The 13,292-nt window shown below is 44.1% G+C and overlaps 1 protein-coding gene across 1 annotated transcript; it reads right to left on the bottom strand.

Moving 5' to 3' along the window:
* Positions 1-9,908: 9,908 nt before the first annotated feature.
* LOC126065430 (leukemia inhibitory factor-like) lies at positions 9,909-11,491 on the bottom strand. The gene is made up of 2 exons (XM_049865462.1): positions 11,288-11,491; positions 9,909-10,322 (listed from the first exon to the last, which is right to left on the bottom strand). The coding sequence occupies exons 1-2, from the start codon at positions 11,489-11,491 to the stop codon at positions 9,909-9,911; spliced, it is 618 nt and encodes a 205-aa protein (XP_049721419.1).
* Between the last annotated feature and the right edge of the window lie 1,801 nt (positions 11,492-13,292).

The following is a 13,292-nucleotide window of genomic DNA, read 5'->3' as shown; positions in this document are numbered from 1 at the left end:
TACTATTGTAAACAGTGCTGCAATGAACATGGGTTTGCATGTATCTGTTCATGTAGAGGCTCTTATTTCTCTAGGATTTATTCCAAGGAGTGGGATTGCTGGATCCTATGGTAGTTCTATACGGAGCTTTTTAAGGAAGCGCCAAATCAATTTCCAAAGTGGCTGTACCATTTTACATTCCCACCAGCAGTGTATAAGTGTTCCAGTCTCTCCACAACCTCTCTAATATTTATTATTTTGTGTTTTTTGGACTAAAGCCAGCCTCACTGGAGTGAGATGGAATCTCATTGTAGTTTTTATTTGCATTTCTCTAATGGCTAATGATAGTATTTCCTCATGTATCTGCTCACCACCCAAAAGTTTCTTTAGTGAAGTGCCTGTTCATATCTTTTGCCCATTTTTTAATTGGGTTATATGTCTTTTTGTAGTTGAGTTTTTGCAGTGCTGTGTAGATTTTAGAGATCAGGAGCTGATTGGAAATGTCATAGCCAAAAATTTTCTCCCAGTCTGTAGGCAATCTTTTTACTCTTCTGGTGAAGTCTTTGGATGAGCATGGGTGTTTGATTTTTAGGAGCTCCCAGTTATCAAGTTTCTCTTCTGTATTTTTTATTGTTAGTAATGTTTTATATACTGTTTATGCCAAGTATTATGACTCCTAGCATTGTCCCTATTTTTTCTTCCATGATCTTTATCTTTTTAGATTTTATATTTAGGCCTTTGATCCATTTTGAGCTCGTTTTTGTGCATGGTGTAAGGTATGGGTCTTGTTTCCTGTTTTTGCAGATGGATATCCAGCTACATCAGCACCATTTGCTAAACAGATTGCCTTTTCCACATTTAACAGACATTGGGCCTTTGTCAAATATCAGCTGCTCATATGTGGATGGATTTATGCCTGCATTCTCAATTCTGTTCCATTGGTATGTATCTATTGTTGTACCAGTGCCGGGCTGTTTTGACTGCTGTGGCAGTATAATATGTTCTAAGCTCAGGTAGAGTGAGACCTCCCACTTTGTTCTTCTCTTTCAGTAATGCTTTGCTTACCCGGGGCCTCTTTCCTCTCCATATGAAGTTGGTGGTTTGTTTCTCCATCTCATTAAAAAAAATGCCATTGGAATTTGGATCATAATTGTATTGCATCTATAGATTGCTTTGGGTAGAATAGGCACTTTTACAACGTTAAGTCTTCCTATCTGTGAGCAAGGTATGTTTTTCCACTTTTGTAGGCCTTTTTTGGTTTCTTGCAGTAGTGTTTTGTAGCTTTCTTTGTATAAGTCTTTTACATCTCAGATAAGATTTATTCCTAAGTATTTTATCTTCTTGGGGGCTACTGTAAATGGTATTGATTTAGTGATTTCCTCTTCGACATTCTTTTTGTTGGTATAGAGGACTCCAACTGATTTTTGTATGTTTATCTTGTATCCTGATATCTTGCTGGACTCTTCTATTAGTTTCAGTAGGTTTCTTAAGGATTCTTTAGGGTTATCTGTGTATAAGATCATGTCATCTGCAAATAGAGATAATTTTACTTCTTCCTTGCCAATCTGGATGCCCTGTATTTCTTTATTTAGCCTAATTGCTCTGGCTAGGACCTCCAGCACAGTGTTGAATAAGAGTGGTGATAAAGGGCATCTTGTCTGTTTCCCGTTCTCGAGGGGAATGCTTTCAGATTGTCCATTTAAGATGATTTTGGGTATTGGCTTTTATAAATGTCCTTTTTTATGCTGAGGGATTTTCTTTCTATTCCTATGTTGCTGAGAGTTTTTATCATGAATGGGTGTTGGACTCTGTCAAATACCTTTTCTGCATCAGTTGATAAAATCATGTGATTCTTGTCTTTTGTTTTATTTATATGATGGATTACTTGTTTTTCTAATGTTGAACCATCCCTGCATATCTGGTATGAATCCCACTTGGTCATGGTGAATTTTTTTTTTTTTTTGATATGTTGTTGAATTCCATTGGCTAAAATTTTTTGAGGATTTTTGCATCTAAGTTCGTGAGGGATATAGGTCTGTAATTTTCTTTTTTTTGTGGTATCTTTTTTTTTTTTTTTTTACCTGGGTTTGGTATCAGGAGTATGGTGGCTTCATAGAATGAGTTTAGGAGTATTCCGTCCTTTTCTATTCTCTGAAATACCTTTAGTAGTAGTGGTGTTAACTCTTCTCTGAAAGTTTGTTAGAACTCTGCAGTGAAACCATCCAGTCTAGGGATTTTTTTGCTGGGAGTTTTTTAATTACCTTTTCAACCTCTTCTTTTGTTACGGGTCTATTTAGTTGTTCTACCTCTGCTTCGGTTAGTTTGGGTAGGTAGTGTGTTTCTAGGAATTCATCCATTTCTTCTAGGTTTTCAAATTTGTTAGACTACAATTTTTTTGTAATAATCTGATATGATTCTTTTAATTTCATTTGGGTCTGTTGTAATATCGCCCATCTCATTTCTTATTCCGGTTATTTGCTTCCTCTCCTGTTTTTCTTTTGTCAGTTTGGCCAGTGGTTTATCAATTTTGTTAATTTTTTTCAGAGAACCAGCTTTTGGTCTTGTTAATTCTTTCAATTGTTTTTCTGTTTTCTATTTCATTTAATTCTCCTCTAATTTTTATTATTTGCTTTCTTCTGGTGCCTGAGGGTTTCTTTTGTTGCTGTCTTTCTATTTGTTCAAGTAGTAGGGATAATTCTTTGATTTGGGCCCTTTCTTCTTTTTGGATGTGTACATTTGTTGCCATAAATCGACCTCTGAGCACTGGTTTTGCTGAGTCCAAAGGTTCTGATAGAAAGTGTTTTCATTCTCACTGGATTCTATGAATTTCTGTATTCCATCCTTGGTGTCTTCTATAACCCCGTCTTTTTTGGGCAGGATATTGTTCAGTTTGCAAGTGTTTGATTTTTTTCCCTGATTTTTCTGTTATTGATTACTATTTTTATGGCATTATGGTCAGAGAAGATGCTTTGTAATATTTAAGTGTTTTGGATTCTGCTAAGGCTTGCTTTATGACCTAATATGTGGCCTATTCTAGAGAATGTTCCATGTGCACTAGAAAAGAAAGTATACTTGACTGCTGTTGGCTGTAGTGTTCTCTATATGTCTACGAGGTCAAGCTGGTTGATTGTGGCATTTAGATCTTCCATATCTTTATTGAGCTTTTTTTCTGGATGTCCTGTCCTTCACCGAAAGCGGTGTGTTGAAGTCTCCTACTATAACTGTGGAGCTGTCTATATCACTTTTCAATGCTGTTAGAGTTTGTTTTACGTATCTTGCAGCCCTCTCATTGGGTGCATAAATATTTAATATGGTTATGTCCTCCTGGTATGCTGTCCCTTTAATCATTATATGGTGTTCCTCCTTATCCTTTGTGGTGGATTTAACTTTAAAGTCTATTTTGTCAGAAATTAATATTGACACTCCTAGTCTTCTTTGATTGTTGTTTGTTTGATATATTTTTCCATCCTTTGAGTTTTAGTTTTTTTGTGTCTCTAAGTCTATGGTATGTCTCTTGTAGGCAGCATATAGCTGGATCATGTTTTTTAATCCATCCTGCCACTCTCTGTCTCTTTATTGGTGAATTTAGTCCATTTACATTCAGCGTAATTATAGATAGGTATGAATTTAGTGCTGTCATTTTGATGTCTTTTTTTGTGTGTTGTTGACAGTTTCTTTTTCCTACTTAATTTTTTGTGCTGAGTAGTTTTTCTTTATATATTATCTTTTCCTCTTTTTCATTGTTGTTGATTTTGTTTCTGCTGAGTCTCTATTTTTTGCTTGTATTTATTTTGATGTGTGGGGTAGTTTGTCTCCTTTGTGGATACTTTAATATTTACCCCTATTTTTCTAAATTTAAACCTAACTTTTATTTCTTTATATCACCTTGTCTTCCTCTCCATATGAAAGATCTATGACTACATTTCTTAGTCCCTCTTTATTGTATTAATGTTGTCTTCTTTTGCATAATAAAATCGCTGTTTCCCTGTTTTGAGGGGTTTTTTTATCTTCATTTATTTTTATGATTTCCCTGTCTGGGTTGCTATCTGGTTGCTGTGTCCTGTGTTCTCATCTTGGTTTGGTATCTGATGCTATTGATTTTCTAAGCAGAGAACCCCCTTTAGTATTTCTTGTAGTTTTGCTTTGGTTTTTGCAAGTTCCCTAATCTTCTGTTTATCTGGAAGTGTCCTAATTTCACCTTCATATTTGAGAGATAGTTTTGCTGGATATACGACTCTTGGCTGACAATTTTTTTCCTTCAATGCCTTCTTGCCTGCTTGGTTTCTGCCGAGTAGTCTGAGGTTATTCTTATTGACTGTCCTTTGTAGGTGACTTTTTGTTTATCCCTAGCCGCTCTTAAAATTCTCTGTTTATCTTTGGTTTTGGCAATTTGATTATAATATGTCTTGGTGACTTTCTTTTGGGATCATTCTTATGTGGAGTTTGATGAGAATCTTGGATAGATATCTTCTCATCATTCACAATATCAAGAAAGTTTTCTGCCAACAAATCTTCAACAATTCCCACTGTATTTTCTGCTCTCCCTCCCTGTTCTGGTACTCCAGTCACTCGTAGTTTATCTCTCTTGATAGAGTCCCACATGATTCTTAGGGTTTCTTCATTTAAAAATTTTTTTTTTTTTTTGCCTCAAGTACATTGGTGTCAAGTGCTTTATCTTCAGTCTCACTAATTCTGACTTCCATTTCCTCAATTCTACTCCTCTGACTTTCTATTGAGTTGTCCAGTTTTCAAGTTTTATTGTTAATCGTCTGAATTTCTGATTGCTGTCTCTGTATGAATTCTTGTAGGGTGTTAAATTTTTCATTATGCTCTTGAATAACCTTCTTAATTTCCTCAGTTGCTTTATCTGTGTGTTCCTTGGCTTGTTCTGTGTTTTGACAGATCTCCTTTCCAATCTCTTGAAGAGTTCTGTATATTAATCTTTTGTATTCTACCTCTGGTAATTCCAGGAATACCTCTTTATCTGGAAGATTCCTTGATCCTTTGTTTTGAGAGTTTGTTGAAGCAATCATGGTGTGCTTCTTTATGTGATTTGATATTGACTTTTGGCTCTGAGCCATCTCTAAGTTATTGTGTTAATTTATTTTATGTTTGCACACTGTATCCTAGCTTCTTGCTTTGTTTTGTTTTGTTATGCCCGTATAGGCTGCTTGAGTGAGCTTCCTTAACTTTTTGCTCCTTTGAAGTGCTACTGTCCTGTCACCAGATGGCTAGAGCTGTTACCAGGTATATGATCCTAAGAGGGCACTCATTTTTCTTGTATGGATTCAGCTCCAGTGTGCAGGTAGTCGGTCACCAAGTGTGTGGTGCAGGCTCTGTCCTACAGTCTTAGTAGGGCAGGGGTGATTGGTGCAGGCACAGGTATCTGGTTGCAGCAGGGGGTCATGCTCTGAGCAAGGCAGGGGGCTGGCAACCGTCCTCTGAGTTGCTATGGGGAAAGTGTTTCCCTGTTCCCTAGAGTGCACAGGTGGGTGGGTTCTGCAGCTGGACCATAGGTATCCAATGCTTTTGACTGTAAGTACTGGGAGGCAGCACTTATCCTTGGATCCCTATTGTGGGTGTCTAGGTGGCATGGGTGGAGCCACCAGTCCTCAGGCCCCTGATGTGGGTAGCTGAAGACCCTGTTTAATAGGCAGAGAGGTGTCGAACATCAAAAACCCACCTGTCCACTGGACAGCTGAAACAGTTGAAGTCAAATCACAAGCTCCCCAAATCAGCCTACACAGTTCCGTGCAGGGGTGAAAGGCATTCAAAGTCTGTGGACCATTTGTACCTCAACTGATTCATCTTCTGCCCTGAGTTCCCAGCTTAGGAAGCAGACAGATTATCTTTTCCCCCAATTGTTAATTTACTCCTTCTCCAAGGCTGGGAGAATGGCTCAGGGTTTGCATACAGCAGGACCTATCTCAGGCCACTGAAGCCAGGTTGGGGGCTGGGGGTGCAGTAAATTATCTGCAAGTACTTATCTCTTGCTGAAAGCACTGTTATTCTCTGATTCCAGAGGCGTGAGTAAACTCTGCGGCTCCCTGTCTCTCCCTGAGGAAACCACACCCAAACGCTACCTCCAGCCCCACCAAAGTCACACCAGGGGATCGTGCCTGAGGGGTGCTGGTTCTTGACAAGTCAGGTCTGGCAACTCCTTGCCACTTCTGAACCATCTCTCTCTCCCCCTGCCGCTTAGTCTAATTTCCTAACTTTGCCTTTGATTTTCAGGGCTCCTTTTTTTTAGCTTTGGCGTATATATAATCCCTTCACTTGTTTTTTGGGGTCTTTTTTTGTGTAAGAGGGATCACTGGAAGCATCTGACTACTCCGCCATCCTGGCCCCAGTTCCCAATATCACATTCTTAAACAACACTCTCCACTGGTTAACTAATAATGAAAGGGTAGAGGACAAAATCCTCACCCTGGCCCCCAAGACCCTTCACCATCTGGCCAACTCCAGGCTCAGTGTCTTCCTACCTTCTCCACCAGTTCATTGTACTCTACAGTACCCCACCAAAGGATTGACATGCCACAAATGTGATCTGATAATTCACATTCCTGAAGATCTGGAAGGTCTAGTTACTCAACTAGAAATGTTCCTTCATCTTTTTCCCTCAGGAAAATTGAATATCTCTTCAACCTTCAAGATGAAGATTAAAGAAACCCTCAAGGTCTGTTGGGTGTATTACCATTAGGGATAATGCTGCTTAGAAAAGTGCTGAACACATGCTTGTAGCAGTGACAGGATTAGCTGACAGAAATCTTCACGCTCATTGCAGGAGAATTTTGGAAACTTGGACAAGTGAGGGGCAAGTTGACAATGTCTCTGGTAGATCCACCAGAGGGCTTTCACAGCTGTGTAAGTCCCCTAGCAATGTTAAGTCACCAATATTGGGGGTTGGGTGCTGTGGGGACACCGGAGCTCTATACCTGACAGGGTCTTCTGCACATAGGCCTGTGTGTTGTCCCAGCATCTGCTATCCCCAAGCTGTGTGGCAAACTCAGAAATCCCTTCCCTTCATCCTCCTCTGACAACAGGCTCTTGGTTCAGGCTCCTGACTTGGTGCTCAAGGAGGAACTGGTATAGCCAGTGGGAGGGAATACATTTTCACAAACGATTTCCCTAAAGCCAATGGAAAGAAGATAAGAGAAGCCCGAGGCAGGCTAACTCTAGCTGTGGGGTCTCAGGAGGACAGTATCCCCCATGGCCTGGGCTTCTTCCCTCCTTATGCTCCTCTCTTACTGCACAGGTAGGGATGGACTTGAGGGACCTGGGGGCAGTTCCCCAACCTGCATCAATTCTTTCTGGCTCTGATCCTCAATCACCTTAAACTTGATCCCAGCTCCATCACCTGCAAGTATCCATGTTCCCAGGTCCCCTCTCCCAGCCTGTGCTCACTCAGCTGCCTTCCATCTCTGTACCCCTGGAAAACTCTGCCAGACTTTCCTGCACTCTGAGCAATGGCTTCAGTTTTGGTGGTTTAAACATATTTCCGATACCAGCAGAAGCTAGGGAACCCACCATATTATCACTTCTACTTTCAGTCAGATTCAGATAAGCACCAGGGTTCTGGGGCCTTAACCACTTCTCTGGATCAAAAGATACATTGAGTAATCTGAGTATTTTGCTCCATCTTGGGGTTCATTAATAGGAAGAGGCTGATTATTACTTTAAGCTGAGGCACAGTGGTCCTGCTCACAGGAACCAGGTAGCTGGAAATGGACAAAAGTAATGAGTTCTGGTCTGGAGGCTCTTTTGAAAGTTAAATAATAATGTGTTTTAAATTAAAATTGCTCTTTATAAATTAGTACTATTGTAAGTCACCCTACGTAATTGCAGGTTATTCGTAGAATATTCATACCCAGGAATTTCAGTTTAAGGTCATTTCTGGATCTTTGTATATGAGTCACCTTCTCCCAACTTGCCATTAAATATTTAATTGGCTTTGGAACAGAACAAAACCTGCTAACCCCATTTAGATGACTACCCGTGGCAGAAGAAGGAACTCACATCATTTTCAGGTGTGGGATGATGACAAGAAAATCATAAAACATGTTGCACACATCATGATTGAAAGAACTGCAGATATAGCAGATTGTTATAGTAATGACCACTCGTGAATCACACCTAGCCTCCTAGACTGTGAGAAAATAAATTTCTCTGTGCTAAAGCCATCTACTTGCGGTATTTCTGTCGTAGTAGCACTATATAGCTAAGACACATCTAAAAGGAAATGATATCCTTTCTCAATTCCAGGGCTCCAGCCCCACACACTATGTCTACTGTGGAGGACCAGCCTAGTAGGGGTGGACTGCCACTGTCAGGGAGAAGTCGCCACTGTAAGTTCTAAGGGAGATGAGCGGAAGGAGGTGAAAGAGGAGAGACAAGCAAGTTAGCAGTGCTTTTTGGTTAAAAAAAAAAATTTTTTTTAATAAAATTCTGAATGGACTGCAAAATGACTGCCCTACCTCTTCCTCTGCTGAGGGCCCCCCTCTCCTCCTTAAAATCATCTCTGGCCAGGGCACTTGACCCAGGATGCCAGGAGTGGGTCAACACCAGCAGGAGAAAATCAGAAAGGAACAGTTTTTTTTGCAAAAAACCTCAATAATTCAAGGATACCGTGCTTAGGGGTTGCTGATATACAAGGCTGGTTCTAGAAAGTGTGGTGTGGATGGGGACTGAGGAGCAGAATCAGGGCTAGAGTGGAGAGGGCAAGGATGGTGGGAAAGTTGAGGGGTCAGGTGGCATGTTGGGCAGGGAGGCCACCCAGAAGTGCCAACATAGGTGTGTCCACAAGGTGATGAAATGATGGGAGACCCTGCTGGCACTGGGCTCTGGAGTCATCAGTTCTGGCTTTCAGATGAGGTTGGCTTTCTTGTAGCTGAGTTTGGTGAAGTTCAGCTGGCCCTGAGCTGTCCACTGACAGAGCAGGGAGATAGGAAAGACAGTAGGCTGAGATCCAGGACAAAGGGGAGTGTGGCCCATGAGCTCAGAGCTGAGTCTCCACATCTGAGTCTTGCCATGAGGACAGGTAACTCCCTGACTGCGCACCAGCCTTGGGGAATGCCTGCTGCCTGCCTGCCAGCAGGTGGGCTTGGAAAAAGTTTTCAGAGAAGGAGAAAGGGGCAAAGTGAGTCTGAAACATTGTAAGTTAGTTGGCTGAATTGCTAGGATCATTGCCCTCCTGCTCAGGATTTGAGAAGAAGCCGAAACACTCTTCTGAGCAGCTGTTGCCAATCTCAGACTGGAGGGGGTTTCTAGACTTGCCTGGTCCACAGTGCAAAGAAAGGGACTGGATTCCCTGCCTCAGAGACCAGACCCAGATGTGGGTGTTGGGGAGGGGAGGGCAGGAGGGGACCACAGCTTCCTGGTCTAGTCCAGGGGTCACAGGCCACACTCTCCAGAGTAGGAGCAGTGGTTCCCCTACATAGCCCCAGGTTCCTGAAGTCTCCTCAGCCAGGCCCTTCTGTCCTCAGTGGTGTTTGGGAGACTCAAGGAGCTCCCCACTGTGTGGGAGCACATTTGGGGGGAGGGTGTTGAGTCAGGACATTCCAGGCCCCCTCAACTGTTCTCTTGCCCTGTGGTCAGGGCTACCAGAGATGACTTGTTTGCTCAAGGTCTAAAGCCATGCCAGAGAATCAGGTGTGGGCAGAAGTTCAGCTTATACTGCGCTTGCCAGCCTGACAACTTGGTGCTTGGTTGCCATTTTCCACAGGAAGGGGTGCCACCTTCTAGTGGGTGCAGTGTCGAAGCCCTGCCGTAGAAGTTTTGACCCTAATCAGCTACCTCCCAGCCCACCCCTCAGTAGAGTGGTCTGGCAGGTTGTGCCAGCAGCTCCACTTGGTCTCCACACTGAGAATGTCCCACCTCTAGATCCTGCTCCCAAGGTCCCTTAATCCACAGCACGCTTCAAGATCCTGTGCCTAGAAGTCCTGGGCCAGCTCAGCAATGACCTGCTCATACTTCCCCAGCAGTTGACAGCCCAGCTTCTTCTTCTTGAAGATGTCTTTGGCTGAGGTGTAGGGGCTGTAATACACATCCACTTGGCCCACTTGGTACTCATTGCACAGGTGGCAGAACACATTGCTGAGGAGCCCCTCCAGGGTGTCCACTATGGAGTCCAGCTGGCTGTGGAGGTTCCGGTCTTCGGGGTTGAGGGTCTTCTGGTCCTGTATGATGCTACCCAGGGAGGTGTTAAAGTAGGCAATGATTTGGTAGATCTCTACCAGCTTGTCCTTCTCTGTGCCGTTGGTGTGGAAGGGTGGGAAATTTGTCAAGTTCTGGCCACCACACAGCTTGCCCTCTTCTTTATGGAATGGCTCGCCCTGAGCAGTATACTGAGGAACAGAGGGCAGAGGGAGGTGAGCAAGGAGGCAAGGGTCAGTGTTCCAGCCCTGCCACCAACCCTAGGGGCAAGCTCTTGGGCCTCTGTTTCCCCACCTATGGCATGAGGACCCAACTCTGTGCCCTGTAGACCTCTCAGGATAGTCATGAAAGGCAAATGGACATCCAAGTGTGAACAAACTTGGTAAAGAATCAAGGCCTCTATCATGCAAGAATTGTTATTGTTACTTAGTGTTAAGAGTCCCTGGGTGGTGCAAATGGTTAATGTCCTTGGCTGCTAATTGAAAAGGTTGGAGGTTTGAGACCACCCAGAAGTGCCTTGAAAGAAAGGTACTGCAATCTACTTGCAAAAATCAGCCATTGCAAAACCTACAGAATACAATTCTATTCTGACACACATGGGGTGCCATGAGTCAGAATCAAACTGATTACACCTTTTTTTTTGTAATTATCATGATAATATGGGAAAAGAAAGAAAACCTGGATGCCTCACCTTCAGAGCTGTGCCATAGACACTTGTCCTTTCACCTATCTGGGTGTCTCTCTGCACTCAGACACCCATCACCCACCATCTCACTCAACAGCACTTCTCTGAACACTTCCCTTTCTTTTGCCTCCTTTGTGTATCTCTATCTGCCTCTTGCTCCAAGTGGTGGAGGAATCTTAATACCTGAAGTGCCAGGGCCCATACTTTCTGACCCCAGCTCTGGACCAATCTAACCCTGGGAAAGTCCATTCTAGTTTGGGCTGGGGGTTGGGTAGGGGAAAAGCTGGGTGTGGTTTAACCAGGCCCCCTTCATTCCTTCTAGCTTCAAGGGCCCCTCCGTGATCAGCTACCCCTCTTCCCCTCCAAATTCAGCACAGCCTCTACTGATACCTGCAGGAATTCTGCCCACTCCTGTCACCCCAGGGCCACCCCTCCTTCCTTGGTACCTGGGTATGGGAAAGGGTATCTTACGTAGAGAACAAGGAGGGTGTTGGCGCTACTGTTGAGCTGTTCCAGTTGGTTCTTGATCTGGGTCATGAGGTTGCTGGCACATGGGTGGTCAGTGATGCAGGTGGCCTTGTCAGGAGTGTTGGGAAGGGGGTTCCCCGCCCCATATTCCCAGTGCAGAACAAGCAGCAGTGACAGGATTCCTGGAAGCCAGTAGAAAGGTGCCATGATCAGGATGGTGTGGATGGCAGCTGGAGGCTCAGCTCACACAGGATGCACTGTGTCTCCACCTACAGCTCTATCGCCACCGTCTCTGTCTCCTTCTATCTCTATCCCGCTATCCCTGCTTCTCTGCACCTCCTTATATTTCCGTGTAGGGCACGAGCTGTTCCTATTGATTGGATCCTGGATCTAGGGTAACACTCAAATGTCCAATCCTTTCCCTCAAGAAGGCAAACGCCCCCTGGCCTCCTGGCCTTCTGACTTCAGGGTACCACTCCCCATCCTGTTGGAATAGAAGGCACCTATCTACCCATCTCCCCAGATAGCTCAGATTCCTAAACATTGCTTCATGTACACCTGCCCAGGGCAACCCACATCTCTTAATCTGGGCTACTGCTGGGACCACGGAGGTGGGGGGAATCCTTTGCTGACACTCTTCATCCTTCAAACCGGCCACCTGATTCTGGCTCCCCAGGCCAGTTGCCCTGCCACCCCAATTTCCCATATCCTTCATCTCTGTCCTTCCCCAAATGTGTCCAACATCCCTGCATTTGTTTTTGTTGTTAGGTGTCATCAAGTGAATTGACTTATGGTGACCCACATGTGTCAGAGCAGAACTGTTCTCCATAGTATTTTCACTGGCAAATTTTTCAAGTATAAATCACGAGGCCTTTCTTTTGAAGAGCCTCTGGGTCATCTTGAACCTCCAAACTTTCCGTTAGCAACCAAGCATGTTAACTGTTTGTACCACCCGGGGACTCCCCTTCTGCATAGTCTTTCAATTTACGGCAGAGGTGACGTGGAAGGTTCTCTTTCTTCTACCATGAACCTTGAGCTTCTTGGGCATAAAGCCTGGCACATGGGAGGACTTTACCAGGCTTGATCAGGTGAGTGGACAGATGACTGAAAGAGCATGAAGATGCATAATCATGAGCCTTGTCTCAGAATGGTCTCTTAGCCACCTATCGTCTTGGTCTGTGACCTTAGATCAGAGCTATCAGAATGTTGCACGCACAGAGAGAGTGGCCCCTTTTCCTGCAAGAGGATGCAGGTGCCTGAGATACACTTGTCTTTGTCCATCTCCCTTGAGGTGTGTGTACCAGGTCTCACTCCTGGGAGAATTCCTGTCTCCTCTCTCATGGCATCCTTCCAGCAACCCTGTGAAGGAGATAGACAGCCTTCATCATTATTACTCTTGAAACTTGGCAGATAAGCGAGCTGAGCTCACCTGAGAGTGTTAGCTACTCTTGGTCACAGGACAGGATGGGGCAGAGCCAGGGTGAGGACTCAGGCGCCCAGGCAGTGCCCCTTCCTCCCTCTAAGTCTTCTTGCCTCCCATTTGAACGGTGACCCAGTCACTGATTTCTAGTCCTTTGTTCTCTCTGGCCCAAGGGAGTGCAGACAACAGAACTCCTGCACTCTCCTCAGGGACCAGAGAATTTCCCAGACAGGGCGAGGGCAAGAACCCTGGGTCAGAGTGCAGGGTGGCCCTTTCTCCTTGCTGGCCAGAAGTTGGGATCTGTCATTCCCTCCCTTTCTGGCCTTGGCATTTGTTTTGATTTCCTGTAGTTTCCTTGTATAAAACCAAATCAAACCCAGTGCCGTCGAGTCGGTTCTGTCTCATAGTGACCCTATAGAACAGAGTAGAACTGCCCCATAGAGTTTCCAAGGAGTGCCTGGCGGATTCGAACTGCCGATCCTTTGGTTAGCAGCTGTAGCACTTAACCACTATGCCAACAGGGTTTCCGTTTCCTTGTATAGGTGTTTTGTATTTTTTTTGCAAAGCTTCAACCTTGTATTAGATGAG

This window comes from Elephas maximus, chromosome 22 (assembly GCF_024166365.1).
Source record: "Elephas maximus indicus isolate mEleMax1 chromosome 22, mEleMax1 primary haplotype, whole genome shotgun sequence".
In the NCBI taxonomy this organism is placed as follows: domain Eukaryota; kingdom Metazoa; phylum Chordata; class Mammalia; order Proboscidea; family Elephantidae; genus Elephas; species Elephas maximus.
The sequence above is the reverse complement of the archived record's forward strand: the minus strand, read 5'-3'. Positions and strand labels throughout refer to the sequence as shown.

What these genes read in the sequence shown, in the direction of transcription:
- LOC126065430 (XM_049865462.1), bottom strand. Translation starts at nt 11,491, where the DNA reads ATGGCACCTTTCTACTGGCTTCCAGGAATCCTGTCACTGCTGCTTGTT. An exon ending in ACACCCTCCTTGTTCTCTAC is followed by an intron (nt 10,323 to 11,287) that starts GTAAGATACCCT and finishes TCTGTTCCTCAG; the next exon opens with TATACTGCTCAGGGCGAGCC.